This window comes from Ailuropoda melanoleuca, chromosome 4 (genome assembly GCF_002007445.2).
Source record: "Ailuropoda melanoleuca isolate Jingjing chromosome 4, ASM200744v2, whole genome shotgun sequence".
In the NCBI taxonomy this organism is placed as follows: domain Eukaryota; kingdom Metazoa; phylum Chordata; class Mammalia; order Carnivora; family Ursidae; genus Ailuropoda; species Ailuropoda melanoleuca.
Genome location: NC_048221.1, coordinates 19,019,069 through 19,046,001, shown reverse-complemented (window position 1 = coordinate 19,046,001; position 26,933 = coordinate 19,019,069). Strand labels below are relative to the sequence as shown.

Genomic DNA, 26,933 nt, shown 5'->3' with positions numbered 1-26,933 from the left:
GAAATGCCAAAACGGTGTTTATTACTATCTAGATGTAAAACCCGGCAGTGTTTTCCTATCTGACGTGGGCTAGGGTTTCCCAGCCAGTGAGAAAGAGGTCAGGAACCAGGCTGGGTGTCAGACACTTGCCAGGCCTGTATCAGGCACTGAGAACCCTGAGGCTACCCTGGGCAGTGTGGGACTGGGTAAGCCTGGACCAGCAAGGAAGGGATCCTCTCTGTTCCGACTCAGGCCAAAGCCGGCACACAGGACCAGACCTTCTAAGCATCACTCGGCAGCCCTTCACTGCCTCGGGTCTGACCCAGAGTGTAGAAAGAGACCCCTGATTAATGGGGAGCCCCTGGGTCCTGCCCCAGCCATCCACTCTCACAAAAGTACACGAGGAGGCAGCCCCTGCCATCAACCAGGACAAAGTGGAAAATGAACCATTACAGAGAAGCTTTCCTGCCTGGGAACTGGTGAGTGGGTAGGGGCAGGAGAACTGTACTGGCTTTTGTCACAGTGACATTTTCCAAAGTAAAAAAGGGTTAAAAATACCTCCCACCATCCCCTGAGATGAAAGGCCACTGTTTGGGCAAGGGGTAGTAGCAGAATCAGTAGGCCCAGGACCTCTGCGGGGAGGGCACTCCAGGGGCCCTGTGGGATGGGGTTGCAGCAAGATAGGGCTGGACCACCCAGCAAGGCAGGCAGATTGACCCTGTGGCCTCCCTCGGGAGACTAGAGGGAAGAAGCCTGAGAGGGCCCGGAACAGTGTGAGGGAGACCAGCCTCCCCCAGGACGCAGGGGCAGACCCTCAATTGCCCCTTCTCCCTCCCTTGCGCTCTCACTCAGCATTCACAGACAGCAAGTTGGTCGGTGGTCACCATGGCAACCAATGGCCAGATGCCTTTCCCAAGGCCAGGCCCATCTGCCCACCCTACTGGGTGTGCCTCCAAGGGAGGAGGGAAGCCTGCCACAACTGCCAGCGGCCTGGAAGTCTAAAGCCATGCCCCGGCGCACCGAACAGAGCCACGTCTCCCTCTGGCCCCTCTGGCCAAAGGTGCTGCAGCTGTGGCAGGTGTCTCCCTAAGTCCCGGGCTCTGGGCCCTGTCTAAGGAGGTTTGGAGTCACGGTCTCCCATCCTGAAGTTCTAAGTAACAAATTAAAACATGACAAAATGATCCTTTTGTTAAAAAAAAAAAATGACCCGGGGCCCTCTGGGTCAGGGACCCAGCACACTCCCGTCTGTCCCCCAGGCTGAGAGGCCCGGCTCATCCGCGACCCCCGCCTTGGCTCCGTGGCCCCACGCGCTATTGGTTGTGGCAGCCCTGTGAGGCTGAGGAGCCGCCTGCCTGCTTCTTCCTCCGCTTGTTGAGCAATCGGTTGTTAGACGTCTTCAGGTCCTTGATCTGCACCTGGTCGTAGTCCACACGCATGGTCGCCAGGGCACTGGTCATCTCCTCCTGGTGACAGATGTCCACGAAGGTCAGCCTCTGTTGCCCGAGCGCCCACTGCGCACCCAGCACTGGACCCAGCACTGGGCCATCCCCTTGTGTCACCTAATCCACACCGTAGTCCTTTGTGGTGGACACTGAGCTTATCCACCAAGGCACAGAAAGTAGAGGGACTCCCTGCGACCACACCAAGGGTAAGTAGGACAAAGACCTGGACCAATGTCACCTGCTAAGAACCACAGACCTCCAGGGGATACCATCTTGTGGGGCACCCGGGGCACTGAAGCCTGAAGATTGTGCCCGGGGCGTCCTGGGGCTCTGCGCTGCTGTCCCATATGCTCCAACCAGGCTGACCACCCTTCCAAAAGTAGATAGTCCGGGGCTGATGGCCAAAGCCCCTTCCTTCCCTGAGCCCCCGGCCCCAAGTCCCAGTGAGCCAGGAGCACCACCCGGAATGTGGTAGTGCGGCCTCGTGCTCTGAGTGCCCCAGCCGGACCCCTGGGGCAGTCAGTGACACCCTGGGCTCTGGTAGCCACCACCCTGGATCCCTTTTCCCAAAACCCTGGGTCACAAAGACAGCGTCCACCCACCTTGACCTCATCCCAGTGGTCTCTATCCTCCTGCAGCACTCGGGCCGTGTGGAGCGGGGTCTGCGGCACCACCATTGATTGCTGGAAGGAGCCCAAACCCATGGATTAGAACAGGCGCCTGGGACAGCACTGGCTCCCTGCCCCCACCCCCTCTCTCCTGGTCTCAGGTATAGGAAGCAAGGCTCGGGGAGGTGAAGGGGGCTGACTGGAGTGGGAGCAAAGGCAGGCTCTCGGCAGGGTGCTGCCGCTCATCTGTGGCCTGTGTGGTGGCCTCCAGAGCCATCACCCTCCTGCCCACAACCCCTCCAGCTTGCCACCCTGCCCGCCACAGAACGAGGAGGCGCTCACGTTGATCCAGGGATGGTTCATGAACTGCGTGATGGTCAGCCTCTCTGTGGGGTCTGTCTTCAGTAGCAGGCGGATCAGCTGCTTGGCTGGGGAAGAGAGGGGAGCGGGGAGGTGGCAGAGTTCCTCAGAGCCAGTCATCCCAGTTCTGCATGGGCTCCCGAACTCCTAACCCACAGAAACAGTGAGCTGATGACTGTTTCTTGTTTTAAGCCTCCACATATTGGGGGTAATTCATTAAGCAGCCATAGAGAATGGATATAGGGCAAATTTGTCTGTGGTTCCCGAAGGGAAAATATTAATAAGGGGTAGGAGTCAGAGGAAGTTTTGAGGAGGCAAATTTTGAGCCCATTTAGCAGATATAGAAACTGAGGTTCAGAAAGTTTGGGTGACTTGCCTGGGGTCATACAGCTGGGATATGGGATGTGGGATGTCACACACCCGGGATTTGAACACAGGTTGTTTTGACACCAACGTCATATCTCCCAGAATGAAGGCTAGTGGGGTCTGGTGGAGCAAGCTGGGGCAGAGAGGTTCACTCACCATCTTCAGAAACCTCCGACCACTCTGGGTTGGGGAAGCCATACTGGCCTAGGCGGATCCGCCTCTTCATCCCTGGGGAGATGGCCTGGCCCGTGTTGGAGTAGAAGGGCGGGAAGCCACACAGGCTGGGAGAGAGTGGAGGTCATTCGGCACAGGTGTGAGGGCAGCGCCAGGGTGGACCCCCTCTCCTCCCCGAATCCCTGACTGGGCAGCCACCGAGGTAGCCCCCTTGGCAAGAAGACCAGCCCTCTGTACTCTGGGCTCATCCTAGGAATGCCATCTGCCCTTGCAAGGAGAGACCGTCAGGCAACCTGAAGGAGGGGTGTCCCCTGACCGGAGGGGAAGGGCCGCCTGCATGAGGAATGACCCACTCAAGCCCCTCACCAAGGGTCAGGGGAAGGGGGGCAGAAGTGGCGCTGAGGGTACAAGGGGGTGGGTGGTGTAGGAGGCAGAGGTGGTGGTACTCACAGGATGTACATGATGACGCCCAGGGACCACATGTCACACGATTTGTCATACTTCTCTGGACCCAAGACCTCGGGAGCTACCAGGGCAGAGGGCACAGGATGGCTCTCAGCCCCAAGGGTCTTGGAGCCCAGACAGGAGCCTGAAGCCTGAGCAAGGTGGGGAGCAGGTGTCTGGGTTGGGGGGTGGGGCAAAACAGACTGGTGTCTGGCACCTTCTGGGAAAGCAGCATGTGCGTGAAGTTGGGGGAGGAGAAGCAGCTCCCAGAAAAAAATAAACCCGCTTTTAGGCTGGGCTGTAAAGAATGATAGCCTATGGTAGCCTCCTAGCTTCTTTGGGCCGATACTGGCCTTGGCGAGGGAGGAAAGGGAGAGAAGGCCAGTCTGGGATTTGGTGGGGTCCTGCCACAGGCAAGAGGGCCTCCATCCCCCAGCGGCCCTGTGTCCCTTGTCCCCCTGAATGCACAGCCTAGGCCACGGGCAAGGAGGGGCTGGGGCAGGGCTCTGGTTTTCACTTCCAGCTTGGCCACCATCCCATGGGGCCTTTTCCTTCCACCTGTGCAATGAGATGGGTAGGCCAGAAGATTTCTAAGCCAAAATACTGCAAAACACATCCTGGTAAACAGGATACCATTTCAGCTGTCTCGGGGGCTCCCCACTCCTTGAGCAGCTCTCTTGGAAGGCCTCCCCTGAGACAAAAGAGCCCTCTGTAACGCAAGTCATCACCCCTGTCTTGGGTGAGGAGCACCTTCAGCAGGGGCTTTTCCAGATCTGGGCTGCCCGCTCACAAGGGAGCGGGGAGCTTCTCCAAGGAAGCAGGAGTATGTGACATCCCCAAGTCCAGTCGCTACCCTGGCCTAAGGGACCCTCTCCCTCAAGACAAGTGGCTGGTACCCTGTATCCTTCTAATGTAATAGGAAAGGCCTGCCTACTTTCTGAATATGAATCCCAGAAAGATAAAAACTGGAGAAAAACAACCGCGGTTGGGCTCCGTCCCAAGCTGATGGCAGCCTTTTATCACGTATATATTTAGAGCTGCTGTGATGTCATTCAGCTCATAGGCCACAGCCAGAATTTTCCTGGATCTATTTTCAAAAGCAGAAGCTGAAGTTTGGGAGAATATTTTTGCAGCCTCCGGCCCCCCACGTCACCGCCTCCACGAAGACAGAATCCTTCCCTCCCTCCTTACTGGGCTTTAACCCTTTGGCTTCTGCAACCCACGGGCTGCCCCACACCACAGCAGGGTCCAGTGGGGTTAGGGACGTACAAACCACAACCCAAGGACTCACCCACGTAATAGGGAGTGTAGCAGGGTGTCTGCAGGGCATTTTGGGTGGTCTCCTTGGCAAAGCCAAAGTCGGTGAGCTTTAGTACTGCATCTTTCTCCTTGGACGTGTACAGCAGGTTTTCAGGCTGGGCCAGGAAGATAAAGCATTGGTCTGGAGTTAGGCACCAGGTGGGGGAAGAGTTCCCAAGATGATCTTCAGGCAGATTTCCTTCACCCCAATCAATTCAGGAGGAGCCAGCTCCATCTCATTAAAAAGACCCGGGCCTTGGTCACCAACAGTGTGGGTCAAATATGGAGAAGACCAAGGTGGCTGGGAGGAGATGCCTCCTTTCGCAGAAGGGAAACAGAGGCAGGTGTTCAGCCAAAGCTCTGAAGAGCCCAGTGCCACAGACAGCCCAGGGGTAGGAACTTCGGAGCCTGAGTTGGTGATGCTGCCATGAAATACCAAAATGAGCGTTCTTGGGCCAGGCAAGCACTTGTCCTATACCCAGCCCAGAACAAGCCAGCAGGGCAGCCCACCTGAGGCTGCTCAGGCAGAAAGCCCCTGCTGCTTAGGCCCCAGGAGCTACACAGAGGCAGCTCTTCCTGGCTGCAGAGCACGGAAAGGCCTGAGGGAAGAGGGCAGTGGGGAGGTCTGCATGGAGGAGGCAGCCCTAAAGCTGGTTTTTGATGAATGGGTAGGACCTAGGGCCATGAAGGAAAGGGGGGACCCTCAAGCAGAGCTGGGGTAGAAGGACAGGGTGTTGGATGGAGTTCCAGTTTGGGGCCAGTGAAAGCCTTTTCTCTGGTCTATTTGAGGTGATCTGACCTTGGATTGGGATAAAAACAGGAAAGCACGTTTAGTCTGTACGAGGGAGTCACCTCTACAGAAGACTACTCTCTCCTTGGGAGAAAAAGGAAGCCAGGGCCAAAATACAGCAAGGGTTCGGAAGGTGAGTCTGTCGAAGAATCAAAGGATAAATGGGCTGGCAGTAGTCAGCCAGAGGCGGAACCTGCTGGCGCAGCTGGGCCCTCCGCTCCTCTCGGCTCAGTCTCAGGACGAAACAGGCCTCAGGGTAATGCTCTGGGCCTGCAGCAGAGGGCTCAGGGCTTGCAGATTCTCCTCTGCTGGTGGCTGGCACACATATGCATATGTATGTGGGGCTGCCTCACATGGTTTGCATTTTACCCATCTGATCCTGATGACCTCTAGGACCCAGTCCTCCCTGGATAGGACATTTGGAGAGCTAAGCCTCCAGAACATGTCTGAAGTTCGTCCACTGAAAGGGCAAGCAGGCCCAGGATTACCTCTGCTCTTTCCTCTTTGCCTCCCAGCAAATGGCTTCTTTCCCTTAAATTGCTGGCATTGGGGAAGCCTGGGTGGCTCAGTCAGTTGAGCCTTCAAATCTTGATTTCAGCTCAGGCCATGAGCTCAGGCTCCTGGGATGGAGCCCTGCTCAACGGGGAGTCAACTTGTCTCCCTCTCCCTCTGCCCCTCCCCCTGCACACGGGCACACATGGTGCTCTCTCTCTCTCTCTCTAAAATAAATGAAATAAGTCTTTTTTAAAAATGCTGGCATTAGAGGGCCTAATCTATCGAAACTAAGGCTATTACTTCCCAGAAGCCCCAGCGGTGTCAGGCAGCCTCTGCCTGAGATCTGGTACATTGCATGTTCACAAAAATCCTTGCAGAGGGGGCCTGGGTGGCTCAGTCAGTTCAGCATCCTGACTGTTGGTTTTGGCTCAGGTGGTGACCTTGGGCTCCTGGGATGGCTCCACACTCAGTGGGGAGTCTGTTTGAATGATCATCTCCCTCTGCCCTTCCCCTCACCCTCTCTCTCTCAAATAAATAAATAAATCCTTAAAATAAAAAAAGCCTTGCTGAAAGAATGAATGAATGAGTACCAGTGCGGCATCTGTGCAGGCTTAGGCAAGACACAATCTCTCTGAGACTTTTTTTCCTCATCTGTAAAATGGGTAATGGCACCGATCCCACAGGGTTATGTGAGGATTAAACAAGATGCTTGTCAGGGTCTCCTGGCTGGAGGTAGGCACTCGGTTATTCTAAGCCTATTGGGATTACATGGTATTTGAAAGAAACAAGGAGACCCATCTGGCTAGAGCAGGCTGAGTATGCTGGAACCATGGGAGAAGTGGCTGGGAAGAGCAGTCTGGGCTAAGGGGCAGAGGCCTTGAATGCCAATCAAGGAAACTCGCCTCCACTAGTGGGTGCTGGGAGCCATTGGGGGTTGTGGACTCCCTTCTCTGGTCCCCCAAACCAGAGCCTCACCTTGACATCTCGGTGGGCAATGTTCTGGCTATGCAGGAACTGGATGGCAGTGCCGATATCCCGCATGATCTCTGCAGCTTCTGCAGACACAGAGGAGGGGCCAGTGATGCCAGTCAGAGGTCAGGCAGCCTGGGCCTTCCACCCGATCATCCCCCCTGCAACGGCACAATATGGCGATAGCAGCCCTGCTACCCAGGACGCCCATCCTATACCCCCAGCCCAGTCATCCCAATTTCTTCTGGGGAGGCCCCAGCCCAGCTGGACCTCTTTCCTCAGGCCTGGGCTACCCCTTCCCACCCCAGGTGCTGGTTGGCACCAAGAGGCTTTGAAGCCTCCATCCCAAGGCCATGGACAGTCCACCTCTGACAAGGTGTTAATGAACTCATAGAACTCCTTGGGGTATGGACACTCTGTCCCACCTCTCTTGTTCAGCGGGGGAGACTGAGGCATAGGGAGGAGCAGGGCCTTTCCCGGCATCACACAGCAACTCTGTGTGGCCCATCTCAGTCCGAATGCCCCCTCTGGTCCTGCTGCACGCACGTACCTCTCTCAGTGAAAGCCTGGTCGCCACGCTCCTGAATCCGGCTGAAGAGCTCACCACCTTCCATGCTGGAAGAGAAAGTAACTAGAAGCAGGGCCCCCTGAATCAGGTGTCAGCCTGCCCCTGAATGCCCAGAGCTTAGGCCTGGCTGCCCTGCCCCCAGGGAACAGTTACGGGCAGCCTCCCCATGCCCTGCAGAACCTGGTGCGTAGGAGGACATCAGCTTGGGTGGGTTGACCTGGACTCTTAGAACTAGGGTAGGCTCAGATCCTCAGATCAGCGGGGGGCCCTTGTATTCCCATGGGTGCTACCCCCACTGGGCTGACCCTTGGGCAGCCCAACCCTCATCCAAGTCTCAGTTCCCTCAAATAAGGGAGGAGATGTCAATTGTCATCATAACCGCTGTTTTCTGAACACCTACAGAGCTATGTGACCCTGGCCTGGTCCCTTTACCTCTCTGTGCCTCGGCTTCCTCTTTTGTAAAATGGGATTTCTAGCACCAAAGTCACAGAGTTGCGCAAACTGAGTAAGCAGTACGCGCGGAGCAGTTACAACAGAGTCAGGCGTACGGCAAATACCATGTTAACATCTTCCTCCACATCTTACATGGCAGTTAACAGAAATTCAGAGAGGCTAAGAGCTACCTAAAATCACACAGCTAGTGGAGGCAGAGCCAGGATCTGAACCCCAAATCTGACTCAAGAGCTGCTAACTTATAGGTTGAGGGGTGCTTAAAGGTAGATGGGGAGGAGCTCGAGGTCCAGACACGAGACCCAGCCTCTGAGGAAGCCTAGGGCTGCGCCACAGTGCTGTTGGGAGAAGCCCAAGGTAGAAGAAGCCTCTGGCTCCTCGATCACCCTGTGGTCTCCTGGGACCACGGGAGCCCAAACCCAGGTAGGAAGGAGAAAGTGGAAGTGACTGTATGTCCTGCTTCTCCCACATCCCCCACACCCACACACTCAGGGGGCAGCTGCCTTCTCTGACAACTCCTCCAGCCCCTCCTCACAGAGAGAAATCACACCCAGGGAGGCCAGATTGGAGCCCCCGAAGTTCCCTTCCCACCCTGGTGGCAACGGCCTTGTGGCACGCAGCTAAGCTCCGTGGGCAAGGCCTGCCACCGCCCCTGCATTCCTCCTCAGGGGCTGGGCCGCCTCCCAGAGCCGAGAGGGCCCCTAGAAGAACGGTGGGAGCCTGGGGGCCACAGAGTGCCGGTGAGGCACTGAAGCGGGGCGGGCCAGCGTACCACTCCATGACGATGAGGAGACAGCGCTTGCCGTGGTGCATGTTCTCGTACACGTCCAGGATGCGCACAATGTGCGGGCCCCCCGACGCCTGCCAGTGGTGGTCCACCTCCTGCCGGGCCTTGGGGCTGTCGTACAGGAGCTGAGGGCAGGTAGGCACAGGAAGTGTCAGGCACACAGCCCACCTCCCCAGCAGCCACCCAGATAGTGCCACCGCCCTCACTTTGCAGACAAGAATCTGCCAGCTCAGAGAGGCCTGGGACCTGCCCCAGGTCGTCCAGCTCATGAAGGGCAGAATGAGGATTCAAATCTGGGTCTCTCTGAGTTGTGGTCCAATGACCACTAGAAGGCTCTGGGAGGTGGCTGACAGCTTGGAAAGGCTCCGAGGCCGCTTCGAGAAGCCCTGCCTCCCTTTCTGGGGGCTGCAGGTGAGTGGGCCTTGTAGACAAATCACACATCAGATGCGAGACCCCCAGGCCAGGGGCCACACATCCCCAGAACTGCGTTTTTACAATGAGATGGCACAAGAGTTGTAGAGCCAGAGGTAGAGTCTGAGGGCAGGAAGGACCCTAGCCGAAGGAGGCGACAGCCTTGTCCGGTGAGGCCTGTGTTTGGGGCTGAATTCCTCCAGTGACTCAGTGTGGCCTCAGGCAAACATTCACAGCTCCAAGCCACAGCCCACAGGTCTGTAAAATGGAGTAATAACGGAGTCATCCCCACAGCACGCATCACAGCAGGGCACACAGCGGGTGGGCGGGCATCAGGATCCCTGCTGGGGTTCGCTCTGCCCGAGGCTATGGGTGCCAACCAGAAGGCCAATCACCAGAAATGAGCAAGGCCCCGGAGTGGTCCTGCTCGGAAGAGGCATAGGGGAGGAGAAGAAGCAGGGCAGAGTGAGGAGGGGATCCAGGAGCCAACCTGGCTGCTTCTGGCATCTCACCCCTACACCCGAGTCCTCTCTCTTCTCTGGTAAAATCCCCAGTACACAGCTGAAAACCTCCCAGTGCGGTCCTCAGCCTCACCTATCCTTTGCCCCCACTCTTTAAATCCCCATCCCTGTTCCTTCACATAACGGCCACCTCCTCCCCTGGCCTTCAGGCTTGCTTTCCTCCCATTGCCTGCTACCCCTGGCCCCCAGCCCTTTCTGTTCTGGTCAGAATGACGTACTTGCGGACCCGAACAGCCCTCACTCTGCCTATGCCATGTACACTCTTGCCCTTCTCCTTTTCCATTGGGTCAACTCCCTCTTTTTGAGGAAACTTCTGGGCTCAGTTCAGATGTCTCCACCTCTGGAAAGACCTCCCAGCACCCTATACGTCCCACCAGGCTGAGAGCAGCTGTAGGGCAATTCAGGGCAGGTTGGCCTGCGGGTTCCTGGCCAGGGCCGACAGAAAACACTGGGCTCCTGAACAAACAAAGGGTGGGAGGGTGGGCACGGCGCTAGGAGGAAGGTGTGGGAGGGAGAGGAGGAGGGGAAGGGATGGCCAAGGAGGGGCCCCGCGGGCCTCACGGCCTGGGCCTGCGCCCTGTGCTTTGCTGGGGTAGGAGCAGGTGGAGCTGCCCTGGGCTGGAACCTCCGAATGCCTCCCACCCTACTCGGGCCATATTTAGGAACCCATTTCCCACACGGATTAAAATAGTCCTTTTCTGAGTGCCAAGGCCCTGCCAACAGGCACAGGAGTGGGGAGAGGGCTGCCCCCAGAAAACACAGTAAATGCCCCCACTGGCCTCTCTGCAGGGAGATCACGAGGGCCAGAGCCCACCCAGGCCCAGCTGCCGAGAAACCTCCTGGGCTGTCACTCTTGATCCTTCAGGCTGGAATCTGTCTTCCCCATAGCCAGAGCTGTCTCCTCTTCCAGGAGTCCCCCCAATATCACCTCCTCTCCGAAGCCCTCCCTGACCACCCAGACTAAAGAGGACCTCAAGGATCCCTCATTCTCCCTTCACCTTTTCTTTTTTAATGTATGTGTTTGGTTCCTGGAGGTATACTTCACACACAGGAAAATGCACAGGTCTCAAGAGTCCAGCTCAATGAGTTCTGACAGCGGCACACCCCCCTGTGACCCACACCCCCGGCCAGACAGAAACCCTTCCAGCTTCCCAGCGAGCTCCCGCGTCATCGCCCTTTTTACCTCCCTCTTGTGCGGCACTGGCTCACAACCTACAATTAGCTTGTTCCTTTGATAACACTTTAAACAAACACACATAGAGATATTGCACTCTCAACGTGGCTGCCTCTGTTCTGAGCACTTTATAAATATCAGGAGCAAGGGGCTTCATTATCCCCATTCCTTAGCAGAGAAATGGAGGCACAGAGAGGGGAAGTAACTGGTCGCAGACCACACGGCTGATTCCCCAGCCAGGCCGGCACTAGGCTGCCTCCCTTAACAGACTGTGGGCCCACAAGGGCACGGCCAGCCTGCCTGGTCATCCCTGGGTCCCAGTACTGGGGCTCAGGGCCTGGCACAGAGCACCGGCTCAGATAATATTTATAGATTTATGGAACAAATACATAAAGGGGTTAAGAGGAAGAAACCCTCACAACCCATCATGAGGACAGAATAAGATTAAATTGAGGAGGGCCCAGGAAGGCTCAACAAACAAGAGACATGACAACCTGGACAAACTTGTTCCCCACTCTACCTCACCCACCCTCCCTGGTGAGCCAGACTTTACCTCCTCTTCCAAGGAGCCCATCCTGACTGCTCCAGCCCACAAGACCATTGCTACAAATGGCAATTCGTTGGCTTCATTCATGCAGGTACATGAGTCCACACAACCCTCATAAAAGATGTCCCCAAGCAAGAGCCCCATGTTCCCAGGCATGGAAATGAGCACAGGGCTGGGGGTAGGAGGGTCAGGTCTACTCTTACTCTCAGCGTAACCTTCCGTGGCTCCTTTGCCACTCTGGGCCTCTGTTTCCCTAGTATTGAGCTACAGCACTTGGGTTAGACTGGGGGAAGGGAAACCTCTGGTCAGGGGCTCCTTGCAAAATAACTACGATAGCCCCCCTCCCACATCACTGCCCCTGTGGAGCAGCCCCTAAAGCTCCACGGACCCATATCCAAATGCCTGAACCCAGTGGGGGCCACCTGGTCCCAGTCACAGCTGGGAAGAAAAGAAGATGGTGTAGCTCTCTGACAGGCCAATTTGGCAGACCCCCACCCTTACCTCACTCCCACCCCCCTGTCCCCTGGGCCTCCCCGGGGTCCACCAAAGCTGAGGGTCTGCGATGGCTCCTGGGCAGCCCCACCAAGCACCCAGCAGGCACCCACATACCCACGAGGCAGAGCCCTGGCTTCCTCCTAAAGGGAGGGGCTCCTGGCTGCACTTGAGGTGTGGGCCCCCGCTGAAGTCAGATGAGCGCCAAATCTGAGATGACACTTCTTTGAACAAACGACATTGCTCTAGCCTCAGGCTTTGATGAAGCGGTTTCGACCTCTCCCTTCTCCCTCTTTCCTTTGCCAAATTCTCCAAGCTGCCCCCAGAGCCTACAGCCGAACGGCCAAGACCCCTGCCAACTCCACCAGATAGCAGACCCCAACAAAGGTTGAGGCCGAGGGGCCCATGGGCGCCACCCCCAGCAGCACCAGGTGGAATGGGAGCCTCAGGACTCGCCTGGCCCCCTCCCTCCCTCCGTGCTGCTTCCTGTCCCACCCAAGGACAGGCTTCACATGTGGGTGGAGGAGCTCCCGAGCTCAGGAGCTGGGAAAACCAGAGCAACATTGGACTGGAAAACAATTTGCAGTTTACAAAACACTCTCTCCCCTTATCTCATGGGAATGCTGGTGCCGCCCTGTGAGGCGAGCAGGGCGGGGCCGGGAACCCCAATTTACAGACTGAGGAAAGGGAGGTTCAGGAGGATGAAGTCACTGCCCTGGGGCCACCAAGCTGGAATGTGTGGCAAGGCTGAACAGGGAGGAGAAGGGACTTTTGAGAGACTGTCCAGACAACCCTCCCTGAGGAGAAATGAGAGGAGGGGGTAGCACCGACCAAAACTATTGCTTACAGTCCTCGGGAAACCTGCTCTGAAATGAATGTGTGCACTGCTGTGGGTGCACAGGGGTGGGGGGGGTGCACGGGAACATGGATACAGGCACGTACGTATAGGGGTGTGTCCCTGCGGGTGCACGGGTATAGGAAGCATGGGGGTGGGGGACATGTGTGAGCGTGGGGCCGTGGGCATACATGTCTCCAGCCCCTGCAGTGGTGGCTCTGAACCCCCAGAGAGTGGGACCCATCCATCTGTCCATTTATTCATCCAATATTTTCTCTCTCTCTGAAGTACTTACCACAGTACTGGGCATGGAGAGGTGACCAAGAAAGACTGGGGGTCTTGCTGCCACTACTCCACCTGTGACCGCCTTGCCCAAGCCCAGAACCCTCCACTCAGACTTCCTCTCACACTGAGGCCCTGTCTTCTCTATCACCTCACATTGTCCAGAGCTGTAAAAGCACTCTGCTTTCCTAGAGCAACAGATGGAATGGGATGTCTGTAGTGACACAGCTTTGGGACAAGCCCCCAACCCCCTACTTCAGCCACCTCCCAGCCCCAGAAAAGTCACCTACCCAGGTTCCTATGCTCACCCACGTATCTAGTGTCCACAACCAGCTAAGGGCAGCCAGACTCTTCTCAAGTAAAAAGTGCTCACAGTCTCTCCATCTGTCTCACACACTGGAGGCCCCAGGCCACCAGCCTGGACAGGCAGCCTCCCCCCACCCAACCTCCACACTCCCAGCCAATTAACCTGCAGCCCAGGCCAAGCTGCTCTGTGGCCTCTGCAGGAACACCCACTCCTTCCGGGGGAAGAGAGCTGGCTTACAATCTCTCCCATCAGTGAGGCACTAACAAATTAAGAAATATTAACTCCAGATTTCATGAAAACCCACAGCCTGAGAGACAACATCCTTACAGAAAACAGAACCTCCTGGAGGCCAGGCATCCAGGGGCTCTCACTGCCCAGTGGGCCACTCTAAGTCTCATTATTTCCTCTGCTCTATTCACTGACAACAGGAGTTCAGGCATTTTATAATCCTAAAGCATGACAGAAACCAACCAAAAAAACGTCAGATTCTCTTTAGAATGCAGAGAAAAATAAAAGGTACCAGAAACCCATGTAAGCTAGTAACTATAATTGAGGACGCATTTTAATTCTGAGCTTCCTGATAGTCTTGGCAAAGAAGGAAACCAGATAGGCTCTGCTGCTTTTATCACCCCGTGAAGAGAAGTACAGACAGTCATTGAACTTTTTCCAAGACAAATTTCTGTTTTTTTTAAAGATTTTATTTGTCAGAGAGAGAGCACGCGTGCGTGCGCAAGCAGGGGGAGCACCAAGTAGAGGCAGAGGGAGAAGCAGAAGAGAGCAAGGAGCCCAATGTGGGACTTGATCCCAGGACTCTGGGATCATGACCTGAGCCAAAGGCAGACACTTAACCAACTGAGCCACCCAGGCGCCCCTCAAGACCAAATTCTTAAAGGGATTTAGCATCAGACCTTACATGAGGGAAAAGTACAACATTCTGACAATGCCTTCAATAATAATTCTGCAAGACACAGAAAGATTCACGTGAACCTATCTGATATAAACTTCCTCCTAAAGACGGGGGCTGGCATGTGGCATCGCAGCCTGGCACACCCACTGGGAGCCGGAGATAACCTCACCAGACCCTCTACTTTCTGGAGATTCCAGCTTTGTTCTGTGTCAGAGTACGGAGAAGAGAGAGGCGGAAGGACCGGTATGTCCCCCCACAACAGCTCTTCTTGCACTTGGGGATCTCACCCCAGCCTCAGGCAAGGGCAGCCCGGAGCACTGAAGAGCTGCATTTCTGGGCTATGGATTGCTTCGTGGTGCACACGTTCAATGCCAAACACCCAGGCAGCAGCACTGAATGGGATGGTATCGGAAAATACAGGTCTTCAACTCCCATCTTGTTCACTGTGGGAAACCTCCATTTCTCCGCAGAGAGAGGTCGCGGGTAAGAAAATGTACTTGGAACCTACCATGCTCCCTCCTTGACTAGAGCGTCCCACTCAGCCATGTCTAAGGTCCCTTCTGGCTCCCTGTTCTGATTATATGGGATTATTTGTCCCCTGAGAAAGAGCTCTGATTTTATGAGAGACGTAAGAAGAGCCGTAAGAGCTAAATCCATTTTACAGCCAGTTGTTGCGCCCGCTGCTGCCTTGTGCTGCCGGCACCAGTGGGGGTTTCCTCCCCACCGCCCCCTGGCCCCTGGCCGGCCCCTGATCCTCTCCAGTGGCTCAGTCCACTCAGAGCAGAGGCCACAGCCTCAGGGCTGGGAGGGTATAGACTGACCCCGGATTCAGGCCTGGGAGGTTATAGACTGACCCCGGATTCAGGCTCAGGATTCAGGCCTTCTTAAGGCCTCGGTATCTTCTTATAAAGCCAGAGCTGAGTCCCCGCTCCCCGCCCCATCCGAGGGCGCTGGTGCTATCTGGAGAGCTGCCGGCAGCAGCAGGTCTAAGTTTTTCGCCACAGTTTCAAATTAGAGCCTCCGACATGTGCCACTATTCTCACACACGCTCATTTCCCCAGCTTTTGGAGCTCATTAAAGGAGCTAATGGAACCAATTTTGCAGCTATGGATTAGCTGCCCTCATGCCAGATCAGACCTCACTTCATTAAGTTCTGGGATCCTGTCCTCCCTCTCGCCCTGTCCACTTACCTCTCCTTCTCAGAGGCTACGTGCCAGGAAGGTCAGCTCACATGACACCACTGACCCCGAGTGCCCAGGCCCCAGCTAGATGCTCAGGGACCGATAGCGTCAGAGCAGTTTTAGCCACCCCTTCATGACAGCTGTCTCGCCCTGGCACTCAGCCAGAGGTGTGTTGGCCACGGCATTGGATCACCGACACCACCTCATTCAGTGTTCACCATATCCTGAGAAGAACCAGCATCATCCTTTTAACTGCGGGGAAACTGTGACTCCGAGAGGTTAAGTGACTTGCCCAAAGTCACGCAGCAGGGAAGTGAGAGTCAGGACTTGAACCCCTCTGTTCGCTTCTAGGCAGTGGGGATCACACAGATAGCTGCTTTGCTCCTTTTGTGTGGGGTTTGGCCCCCCACCTCGGGCTCTAAATGAGGCTCTGCGATAACAGTGGCTGAGGAGACTGAGGCTCGGGGAGGTTTTGTGGCTTCTCAGGGTCTCACGGCTCACACGTGGCCACCTCTACATCCAGAAGTCTTTTGGGAACCGAGATTCATCCTCATGCCCAGGGAGGCCTGCGCATTTTATAGATCCTCCCCCACTTCTGCCAACGTTTACTGGCCCTGCCTGAGGGCTAGGCCTGGAGCTGGGGCTGGGAGTATAGCCGAAGGTACTCTGTCCTCAAGGATTTGGGGGTCTATGGATGAGTTACAGCCAATCAGAGTGCTTGATGAGGATGTAAGCCCTAGGGAACTGGTCCTGGCTCCTTCTCTCCTTGTTCTTTCCTTTCTAGAGTGAGAACCCCGGCAGAGCAGGCAAGACGGGGAAGCCCAGCCAGGGGAGCCCAGGAAGAAGAGGAGCCCCGAAACAACCCCCTTCCAGGCCAAGGCCAGAGCACCGGATGGTAGGGGGTAGAGCACGGGAGTGAGGGTAGGACCGCTGATAGCCTGGGAGCCTCCCTGACCACCTCCCACCACAGTCCTGGGAGAGGAGAGGATGGCTGGGGCTCCTGGCTGGTTGTCTTCCCAGGAAGTTCTGTCGACAGGAGATCCAGCACACGTTTGGAAATGGTCGAGTCTCAGGAACACAAGATTCCTTCAATTTGCTAAATTTTATAGCCTCAGTTTATCTGTTTCCCACCAGCCACAGATGACCTAGAAACAAAGGCAGAAGCGCTGCCAGGTCTGGGGAGGGAGATGGTTGGAGACAGGTGGGAGAGGGGAAGAATGCTTCCAGAAAGAGGGAGCTGAGCTGGGCTCCAAGACAGGGAGGGAGAGGGACAGCAGGAACATAAGTGTTAGCTGGGGCAGGCCCAGGGGGTCCCAGTGCCCCCAGCCAGAGACCACGTACTATGAAGGACCAGCTGTGGGCACGGGACTCCAGCTCAGACAGTCCTGGACTTCCATCTTCCACTTGCCTCTAGCTTTGGCTAGGCCATTCAACCTCTCTGAGCCTCACTGGTCCCATCTGGAAAATGGGAGCAGTGACAGTACACATGTTCCCAGGTGGCCATGAGGACGGACTAAGAACACAGAGAGAGCTCAGATTAGCATAGTGCCAAGTACGTACTGAGTGGAAATGGGTCTTGAGGTTTGCTTGGCTCTAGGATTCCCCCAGGTCTGCCCTGAGGTGGCCCCATACTCTTCACTTCCAGAACTTGGGTAAATCCAGATGCAGCCTCTGGGATCAAGGGGAGACAGATTCCCTGAAAACCAGCAGGTCACAGGAATTGGTCTCAAACCCTGAGAGGGGCAGGACTGGACTTGGCTTTGCAAAAATGGACCAAGAATCAAGAGTCTATACATCTTACTCTGCTGTGAACAGCCCAGTGAGGAAAGGACAGACCCTCCAGGGTGGCGAGAGGGTGAGAAGGCTGATCTCAGAGGAGGGACGCTGGGGTGGGGTAGGGGAGCAAGGTGGAGACCAAGGGACCCAAGCCAAGGAACTAGCCCAGCTCTCAGCTTGACAGACTAGAGGAGGGGCACAACTTCACTCTCTCAGGTGGCAGCCACCCTTATACCCCTCAACTCCCCCATGCATCCTTTTGAGCAATGGCCCTTTCTGCAAAGTGTGTGGTGACTCTGGGCCAATCCCTTAACCTCTCTGAGCTCCGGCTCCCCAACTGTGGAAATGGGCGTGCAGTCTCCTCACACATGACAATGGGGACAGCAGGACAGGCAGGTCTGGGATTATCAACATGTACTTCACAGGAGGGAAAAGAGGCCCAGAGACAGCTACATCCTCTGTCTCTCAGAGATCACACCAGGAGTAAGAGCCAGGACCAGAACTCCCTTTGCCCAAGGCAGCTATCAGATCCCAGCACTCCACCCAGAGCCTTCTGAGAGGGGGCCTGAGGAGAGGCCACTCAGGAGCCTTGTGAGGCCCCGGAATACATACTCAGAGGTTCCAGGTTCTATTACCCTCCTTTAAAGTTCTTAGAGGAAAAGGCATTTTTCTGTCAAAATCAGCTATGTTACCGGTGAAACATTACCCTGGTTCTATTTCTCCTATGACAGTGTAAAAATAGGACATTTTCATCCTAAGACTGGAAAATTTCAGCAAACACAAGTGCTTTATTGTCATCTCAGAAGCAATGTCCCTTTAATGGTCGCTCCTCATGAAGAGACCCTCACCTCGCCACAGTCTGCTCCTGCAAATGGCCAGTTGTGCCACAGGAATGCCTACATAGCCAGTGGGGCTACAGAGGACAGTGGCCACCTTCCCTAAGCAGGGAGTGACCAGGGCAAGTGAGGCCATGCCCAGGGACCCCTACTGAGGCACCCAGCAGGCCATGCCCCTGGTCAGCCCTAGAGACGGGAGACCCAACACCTTCTGGCTCCGAGAATAGTGACGCCTGGTCTCCCCCTGGACGAGGTGTCACAAAGATAACAAAGGAATAAATGCGTGTGTTGGGGGAAGGGGGGAGACAGACTGGACTATTCCCAGGGGTATAGTGCCGAGACCCTAGGGAAACTTCTGATTCCACCCCCCTCCCCAGACCTGCTCTTTCTGAAGCCAACAGCCAACATCATATCTGCTGGCATCTCTCGCATTTCCCTTGGCTTCATCCATGTCTCTCCAGCTCCCCACACAGGCTTGGGTGAGCACAGGCAGCCATGGCCTCACTCAGGCTCCTCCCAGAGGAGCTTCCAACCTCCAATGGCCCCTGACTGCTCTCCCTCTCTTGCTCCTCTTCTGCTAGAGGGCTCTGAGGGTCCAACTCCTGGGGAAATTCCCTGGTCTTTGAACATGCCATGGAGCCATACCGATGAGGAAGGGGAAGTCCTCTGAAAGACCAGGGTAATGGCCTGGCCACACTGAGGGACGCTCCTGCCACAGGAACGGGCAACAGTGACTCATCCCCACTCTCTCAGGCCTTCCTAGGGTAAAGATGCGCCCTGGTACTAAAGGCTTTAACTGAGCAATGGAGTACAGTGGAAAGGGGTCTTCCAGCCTAACCCCAGAGCTCCTGTCCGTAGGAGAACACAGACCTCGCTGGTGGAATCGCACAGCTGACCGTCCGCCTGGCAACACCAAGTACCAGCTAGCTTAGGAGAGGCATCTTGGGGGCCCCTCCAGCCCGTCTCCATGCTGCCCATCTATATGCACCACTACTTACCTGCCTGCTTCCCTGGCAATGCCCACAATCACTGCCCACCAAAAAGGTCTTCACAGCTAGAAGTGGGGGGGGGGGGTCTTGTCAAGCAGAGCACCCAGCCCCTCACCTTACAGATGGGTAGACTGTGGCCCAGGAGAGAGGTCTGACTCCTGATCCCCGGGGATAGCTTGACTGCCAGACAGGCCAGACAGGCGGCTCTGAGGCATAGCGTTGCCTTCCTGAATCTCAGCCTCTGCATCCATGACACGGGGGTGATACAACCCATTCTTAGATCCTTCTGTGTCTGGGTTCAGCATGTAGGAAGCACTCGAGGGATAAGTGGAGGCTCTTACCCCCATCCCCCACACCCAACTTCTGCCCCATGTGCCACTGCCTGCCAGAGAGCACGGAGGCTACCTGTCTGTCGCTCTGCCACACCCGGAGAAGGGGGCTTGTTTATGTTGGGGGAACATCTACAGAACAAGTCGTGAGTCCCTTGTTGGAGGTTGACCCCTTAGGAATGGGGTGAAGAGTGTGGCAGGCCCAGGCCCTGGCCCATCACACCCCTGAAAATAGCCTCGAGTGTCACAGGTGACGGGGTCAGGGGCAGAGTGCGGGCTGGAGAGTCAGATGCTCTGGGGTGCTCATCCCAGCGAGTGCGGGGCAGCTCACATGCACTTTGGTCCCCTAGAGTAGAGGGAGGTTGCGCCTCATGTTCAAGCCCTCCCAGTCCCTCCACAAGTTCCTCCCACTGGCTCTGAGGCTCTGGCTCTGACCCCGGCCCCTTCTCTCCTCAGCCGCCACCAGAGAATCCTTGGGAGTCACACTGCTCCTGATCTCACGCTGCTGTCCCGAGCAGAAGTCTCAGACCACGGAGCCATAAAAGGACACCCAACAGCACAGGCCACAGCCGAAGCTGACTTCCTACACTCCACAGGGGACTCCTCAGGTTACAGCTTGGCCCAAATGTTCCTGACTCCACTGCTCTGGCTGCCAAGGCCACCAGCACCTGGTCAAGGCCAGCAGCAGGAGGGGACATTGTGAGTGGCAGGGGTACGGCCAGATGCTCCTCCTTCCCGTCCTACCCCTACCCTACCCTGTCGGGGGGAGACTTTCAGGGTGACTAGCATGAACCCCCAGCACCTGACCAGCCCCCATCTGTCCGCTGCCTGCCCTTGGCCTGAGGGCTGCCGAGAAGAGGCCCATTAAGCCTGAAGCTCCTGAGCCAGAGAGAAGCAAGGCCAGAGAGGGGAGGAACTAAGTGACAACCAGGGATATAGAGAGGAGAAACAAGAAATGAAAGCGACAAGGAGCTAAGAACAGAAAGCGCCACAAAGAGAAACCAGCAAGGACAAAGCCCTAGTCTAAAGAAAAAGGCAATCCTAACACCAAACCCGCAAAAAACCCAAAATCAATATTCTCAGCGTCTCTGGCCTGTTCAGTGCTGAAAAGGCCTCCTGAGGCTCCTTGTTCCCCCAAACAGCAGCCTCCTCTCATTCTCCTGCTCTAAGCAAAACCCCCACGGTTCCCAGCAGCAGGATTTTATTCACAATTACACAGGGTCTAATCCACTTAGTTCCAAAAGGGTGGGAGGGAAGAGAGGAGTCCAGCACCCAAAATTCTTTTCACACTATTCTTTCTCACCCCACAAGGGGCTGGCTTCTCCAGGTGCACGATGAGCCCAAGGGAATCCTCATTAAGGCCAATAACATGCCACCAAAAAAATGCACTCAGGCAGCCTCTCAATGTGGGAACACATGAGATCTTGAATAGACGGGAGTGAGGCCAGCAGAACCGCAGTTCTCCTGGAAAAAACACAAGAGCCGATGGGAGCCATGTTCTTAATGCCCCAAGAGCAGCAGAACCACACATGCAGGAGGGCTGGGTGCACACTCTTACCAAACCTAGGGATGGCCGCTGTCTTCAACTCTTGCCTGGTGACCATCACCTTTGGACACCAGGCTGGAACCAAAGGAGGTGAGGGGACTGCAAAGCCAGATGCTCCAGCTGCTGCCCCCTCACAGGGGTGTCCCATGACGATATCCCAAGAAGGCCCTTGGAGAAAAAGATGAGGGATCCAAGTAGGGAAATAGCCTCAGCAGAGACAGAACAGACCTCTGCTGTCGCAGACACCAGGCCCTTCCCACACAGTCTGAACTAAAGGACAGCCCGGGTGACCCAGAAGCTTCTACAGCACCCTGAGCAACAGTGTTCCACGAGGGTTCTGGCAATGTTAGGAAAGAAAGCTCTGGGAGAAGGAGGGAGGATTTCTGCCCACTTAGTGAGGGAGGACACCAAAGACAGAGGGTCCCTGGGGGCGCAGTATGACTCTGGTTTGTGGGAGAATGGGAGGGAGAGTCGCTGACCCTTTTTCAAGGGCCTATGTAAAGGCCTCTTCTTCCACAGAGCCTTCACGGCCCCCCGGCAGCTCCCAGCATCTACCGGGGCCTAGACGCCTGCCCCGCTGAGATCAGCGGCATTCTGCCAGGACCCACGGCTGGGAGCGGGGAAGGGGTACTCCGCGGCAGGTGCTGAGCAGTCCAAACCAGGCACGCCATCACACACGCCCTGTGCCCTCCTCTGTCATCCACATCCTTCTCAGACCGGAGGCCTGGATTAAAGCCGGCAGTCTCTTCCAGGAAGTCTCCCCTGGCTGGCCCAGCCCAGACACAGTTTCCTCTCGCCCACTCACCAACCTCACTTCCTGCCTGTGGCAGTCTGGACTCTGCTGGGCTGGCCTTGTCTGAGACTCACCAGGCTTGAGATGAACCACACAACCTCTCTGAGATAGCCCCACAGTCGTCATGGCCCTTGTGGGCCGGCCAGTGGGACCATTTGTCTACTCACAAGCAGGGAGTCCTGCACCGTGAGGAGAGCTGGGCAGAGAGAGACAAATCTGAGCAGCACCACTCAGGCTCCCACTGGAGCCATGGAGGAGGAGGCCAGTACCCTTCCAGGGGTCAAGTCTTAGAGACCCTTCCATGTCTGCATAAACTAGCATGAGGCTGGCATCAAACTGCCTTGGCTCACATCACAGCCCTGCCACTCTTCACCTGTGCATCGTGGGCAAGTCATTCACCTTGCTGAATATCAGCGACATTACCCACAGAACGGGAAAGACAAGAATTCGGTAAGAGAACACGTATCATGCATCGGGGATAGGGACTGCCGGACAGAGGAGTCTGGAAAACTGTTAGCCATCTATGAGAGTATTAGAATCCACAGTACCAAGGCCTGAAGCCTGGAGAGCTGGCATCAGCTCCTGGCTAGGATGGGAAGATCCTGGCAGTCCCAGCAGAGGGGAGCCCCAGCAGTGGTGTAGGCTTCGAGCACAGCTTCTAAACCTGTGAGCAAGGCCAGCGGGGCAGGTGTGAAGCAACTCAAAACAACAAATTTCTGCCCCAAACGCTACTATTTGCGTTCTTCAGGGTTTGATGCCCTTCCCAGGGTCTTTGTTTAAACAGCCAATTGCCCACTCCTGAGAATTCAGAAGGTTCCACCAGCATGGACGCACATGAGTTCCTCCAATTCCTTCCTTCCAGGAGAGGGGCAGCCTGGGGAGCAGGTTGGGTACAGTGAAAACCCTCCTGGGGGGACTCCATGGGACAGGGCTGCCAGCCCCTCCACACGCTTCCTGATTTGTTGACTTGGTAGCCGATGGCCCTGCCAAGGCTGATCTGACCGGTCTGGGTCTGGAGATGGCAGGTGAGGGGGTGGCAGCTGCCAAATGAGAAAGTACCTGGCCCGCCTGGCAGCCGCACCCAGCCTCAGACCCAGCTCCACAGCACCAGCTCCAACAGGCCGGCCCTTCCCATGGAGCCATGTGGGGAACTCCCCGGCCTGTGGCTCCAGCACCCCACCACTCTACTCTGATGAAGAAGAGAAGAGGAGGGCACGGGGAGCCCCAGGGGCCTCCGACATGCTCCAGTGGTCAGAGAGGAGGGCCCCAGAGCCCAGAGAGCAGGGGCAGGAAAGAAGACTCCACTTTCCCCATGCGCAGAACCCCTCTGTCCTCTCAAAACCTTTGATTGTGTTTCTTTAAGTGCTAGGGTCACTCCTGCCTGCCATGAGGCAGAGGACCACAAGTGGGCTGGGCAGGAAGCTGGGAGTGGAGGAGACTCCGGCCTCTGCTACAATCTCTCATCCCAATCAAGCTGCATGATTTCTGACCACTGACTCCAAGTCACATATGTGATAAGGATGGAGGGGTTGTGTCTCAGATGTGGTGGAGTGACTAATGGGGGACAGATATGCAGGGCTGTGCCCAGCTAGGGGTATAAATTCATCAGTTAGGCCTAGGAGGGGGCACAAGATGTCAGTAGGAGGCAGCCCGCTGCCCCCCATACCTGGCAGGCAGTCCCCTCTAGGTCCTGCCAAGGGGACTGCAGCAAGTGCTTAGGGTGGAATGGAGAGTGGAATGACCACACCAGCAGCAGAAGTTGGCCTTGGGAGGGAGCCTCTGAGTGGGAGTGAAACCAAGATGAACCACGACAGTGGTCAGGGGCTGAGGGGAAGAGGCCCAGCTTCCCGGGGAGAAGCATTCCCTCCAGGGCCCCCAGAGAATAGTAACAGCTACAGGGACTGTGACCACAACTTTTCCTGTTTTAGGAGTGCCTGCTATATTCCGGGCTTCAGACTAAGCACTCTCTGCCATCTTGAGCAACAGGGCCAAGAGGACAGGCAGGGAGAGAGGCCAGGGCAGTAGGCCTGTACCACCAAGAAGGGCAGAGATGGCAGGGGCAGAGGCTAAGCGGAAAAATGCCACTCTCCTCCTGAAGGCTGGAGCCACCATTTACAGTACTGTGTACTCTTGGAAGATGGTAAAAACCTCAGATGGTAGAAACTTCCAGACTCTCTCACTAGAGGGGAACTGGGGGCGAGAAAAGGAAGGCGTTGGAGTGGAGTGGAAGCCACATCTAATTCATGTCCTCCTAGGGCCAGCTCCTGAAGGTCCCAAGACAGAAGGTCCCTAGCCACACTCACCCATAAAGCCTAAGGGGGTATAGCAGAGGAATTTGTTCTAGGCCTGTCCTAGTTTCCAGTCTAGAACAGAGAAAGCACTGAGGCCCTAGATTCAAGAGGAGGTGTTTTAGAAACTGCTGCGGTCAGAAGTTTCCCCAAGTCATTTGTCAGACACAGCACCTACGGAGAAGGGCCTAGACCCGGTCCTGCTTAAAGCTGGTGCTGCCTGGGCCCAAGATCTCTGGCCTCCCACTCCATCCCTGCCTTGCTCACAGCATCTGGAACACCACAGGGCTGATCAGAGCTCCACCCGGTTCACAGGGCCAAAGCCTTGGTATTAAGAAGAGGTTCTCTGGCTTCACTTGGCCCCTTGTCTATCTACCCAGAGGGCCCCTGACTCCAGCATAGGTGAGAGAGCTAAGATGGTGCTGAGGGAAGGGGTAGAGACTCCCCCCCTGAGAAGAGCCAGTTTTCTCTCAAAGGACTCAGAGAAGGGCCCCCCCCCCAACCCCACTCCGCTGCTCGGTTAGTAGGTGAAGAAGCTGTGCCTGAGACTCAGCCTTACCAGCCCGGCCCTGAGCCTCCTCCAGACCCATCCTATCAGCCCTACTGCCCCGAGGAAAGACACAGGGAGTTGGACCCAGGTCCCTGCTCAGATACTTGCAGACACTGTGCCATAAATAAGTCCCATAACCTCTCCAGGCCTGCATCAGGCCCAGTACCAATTACTCTGCAGGCATCATCTCATTCCAAGTTCACATCAACTCCTTATCTTTCCCACTGAACAGAGGCAGAAACCTGCTTTCCAGAGTCCAGGCCCTAGTCCAAGATCATGGAGCTGGCAAATGCAGGCAAGAGATTAGAGCTATGTCCATAGAACTCTCCACTCAGGCTCATAATTGAAATGTCTGTAAAATGAGAAGACCCTTCACTGTATTCTAACTTTCCTTGCCACTATCTACCCGTCCAGGTGGCCACTGGCACAAACTGTAGTTGAGTGAAGTTCCCAGTGACAACAGATTCAAGGCATTTTGGGTATGGGGCAGGGTCCTGGGCCCAGAACTAAATGACTTAAGCCAGAACTATGTGGCTAGATCAGCCACCCCCAGAACTCCCTGGATTCCACCTATATCAGTGAGTTTGGCCTCTAGGGAGCCTATGGTGTGACACAGATAGATGGTTGGCCCGCCCTCTGCCCAGGAACCAGGGTGAGTCAGGCCTGGAGCAAGACCTGCCCTTTTCGACATAGGGCCGGTGACTCAGCTGGAGCCCATCAGCAACCTCCTTTTCACAGGTGTGGTGGGCACCATCCTTGCCCACCAGCCAGCCCTGGGAGGCTCCCACCCACCACTCCAGCCCAAGCAGTCAGGGGCCACAAGGGAAAGCAGCCCCACCCCAAGCCTTGGTGGGGACTCAGCCTCAGGCAGAGGGAAACTCAGATCCATTCCAGTCAGAAGATCTTCTCATGAAAAAAAGAAGAGCTTCTCATGGAAGGAACAACCAAGCTGAGTGAGAGAACTGCACCCCCCCTTTGGCCGGAACACATAGGCCCAGCCATAACCCCAGAGTCAGGAACCACTCCTTCCCGGTTTCCGGGTCCAACAGACTCTACCAACACTGACTCCACCCCCTGCTCTCTGAGACACCCTGAGCTTAGCTAGGCTAAGCCTTGTTTTCCCCATCTGTAAAGCAAGGAGGACCAGGAGCCTGACCTTAAAGAGGAGTGTGAGAATTCAAGGAGATACTGATCATAAGAAGCTTAGCAGGGATCCTGGGCATATCCTATACCCACAGGCCTCTGCTGTTGGGCCCTCCAGGTCACCCATGGAGCAGTGAGGGGTCACTGACCTTCAGAGCACATTTCTGCCCAGTGCGCCTGTGGAAGCACTCCAGCACCTTGCCGTTCACACCCAGGCCCAGCACCTGCTTGGACAACTGGTAGTCATCGGTCACTGCATACTTCTTGGGCTCCCGCCGCCCCCCGAGGGCAGGAGCACCGGCTGAGCCGGGTCCGCAGGGTGCACCTGGCGGGGGCACAGGGTCTCCTTGCTCCTCTGCTGTCTCGCCATCCATGGCCCCCGTGGGGCGCTCAGAGGCGACCCCAGCCTGGCGCGTCCAGGGCCACCTGGGGGAGAAGGGAAGAATGAGTTCCGCTCAGACTCCTCCAATACACCCCAGCTCGGAGCGCCTGAGCCTGGCTGGGCTGGGGCACCAGACAGGGCCAGGAGTGGGAAGCGAACTGTCCGACAGTACGGACGCGAGGCAGGGGGGCGGTGGTCGCGCAACCGCGCACTAGCGGGTCCTGCCCGACACCTGTCAAGAGGGGAAGGGGCTGGGCGCCTAGAGGCCGCGAGGTTCTGGGGCGGGAGGTGGAGGGAGCCCTATGAGGGCGTACCTGGCGAGGGTGTCCCTGACAGCAGAGTACCTGGCTGGCGCCGGCGAGGGGCACCCACCGCGGCCCGGGAACCCGCGGCCGCGAGCTCCTTGAGCCTAGTCGCGCCGGCGGCGGCTCACGTGACCGCTCCCTTTCCCCCCCCCTCCCCCCCGTGCGTCCCGGACTCAGGGCCGGGCTCGGTCAGCCTTAAAGGGCCAGGCGCGCCCTGGCAGGACCGGGCGGGGAGGGAGGCCCTAGCGGGCCCCGCCCCGGAGCCCGGACAGAATAGGGGGCGTGGCTTCTCGAAGGAGGCGGAAACCTAAGCTCTCGGGACACCCGCGAGGGTTGTGTGAGCCTCGGAGTTTACCAGCGACCTAGGAAGTGACAGCGCAGGAAGGCTTGTTTCTCTGGGAGCCTCAGGAAGCTGCTTGAATCGGGCGTTTTCTCTGTACTCTGCAGACGGCCCTCCAGCAAGGCTTGTAAGGCTTGCGATTTCCTTAGTGGGGGCCCACCGCCGGCGTACCTAAAGTCTAAATTTTCGCCATCAGGCCAAGTGAAATGGCATTTCGTTTTGATTCGCGTCTTTCCAATCCCTGGGGGCTCTGGGTGTCTCTCACCTT

The 26,933-nt window shown here is 56.4% G+C and overlaps 1 protein-coding gene across 2 annotated transcripts; it reads right to left on the bottom strand.

Moving 5' to 3' along the window:
* On the bottom strand, positions 1–26,512 carry MAPKAPK3 (MAPK activated protein kinase 3). 2 transcript variants are annotated; one of them, XM_002920573.4, is made up of 11 exons: positions 26,335–26,489; positions 25,788–26,064; positions 8,717–8,856; positions 7,477–7,541; positions 6,933–7,012; positions 4,665–4,788; positions 3,380–3,455; positions 2,912–3,036; positions 2,372–2,457; positions 2,024–2,104; positions 1–1,442 (listed from the first exon to the last, which is right to left on the bottom strand). In XM_002920573.4, the coding sequence occupies exons 2-11, from the start codon at positions 26,010–26,012 to the stop codon at positions 1,290–1,292; spliced, it is 1,155 nt and encodes a 384-aa protein (XP_002920619.1). In that variant the 5' UTR covers positions 26,013–26,064; positions 26,335–26,489; the 3' UTR covers positions 1–1,289. The 2 variants fall into 2 exon arrangements, with proteins under 2 accessions (XP_002920619.1, XP_011224891.1); XM_011226589.3 differs by having other exon boundaries at positions 1,290–1,442; positions 26,365–26,512.
* Between the last annotated feature and the right edge of the window lie 421 nt (positions 26,513–26,933).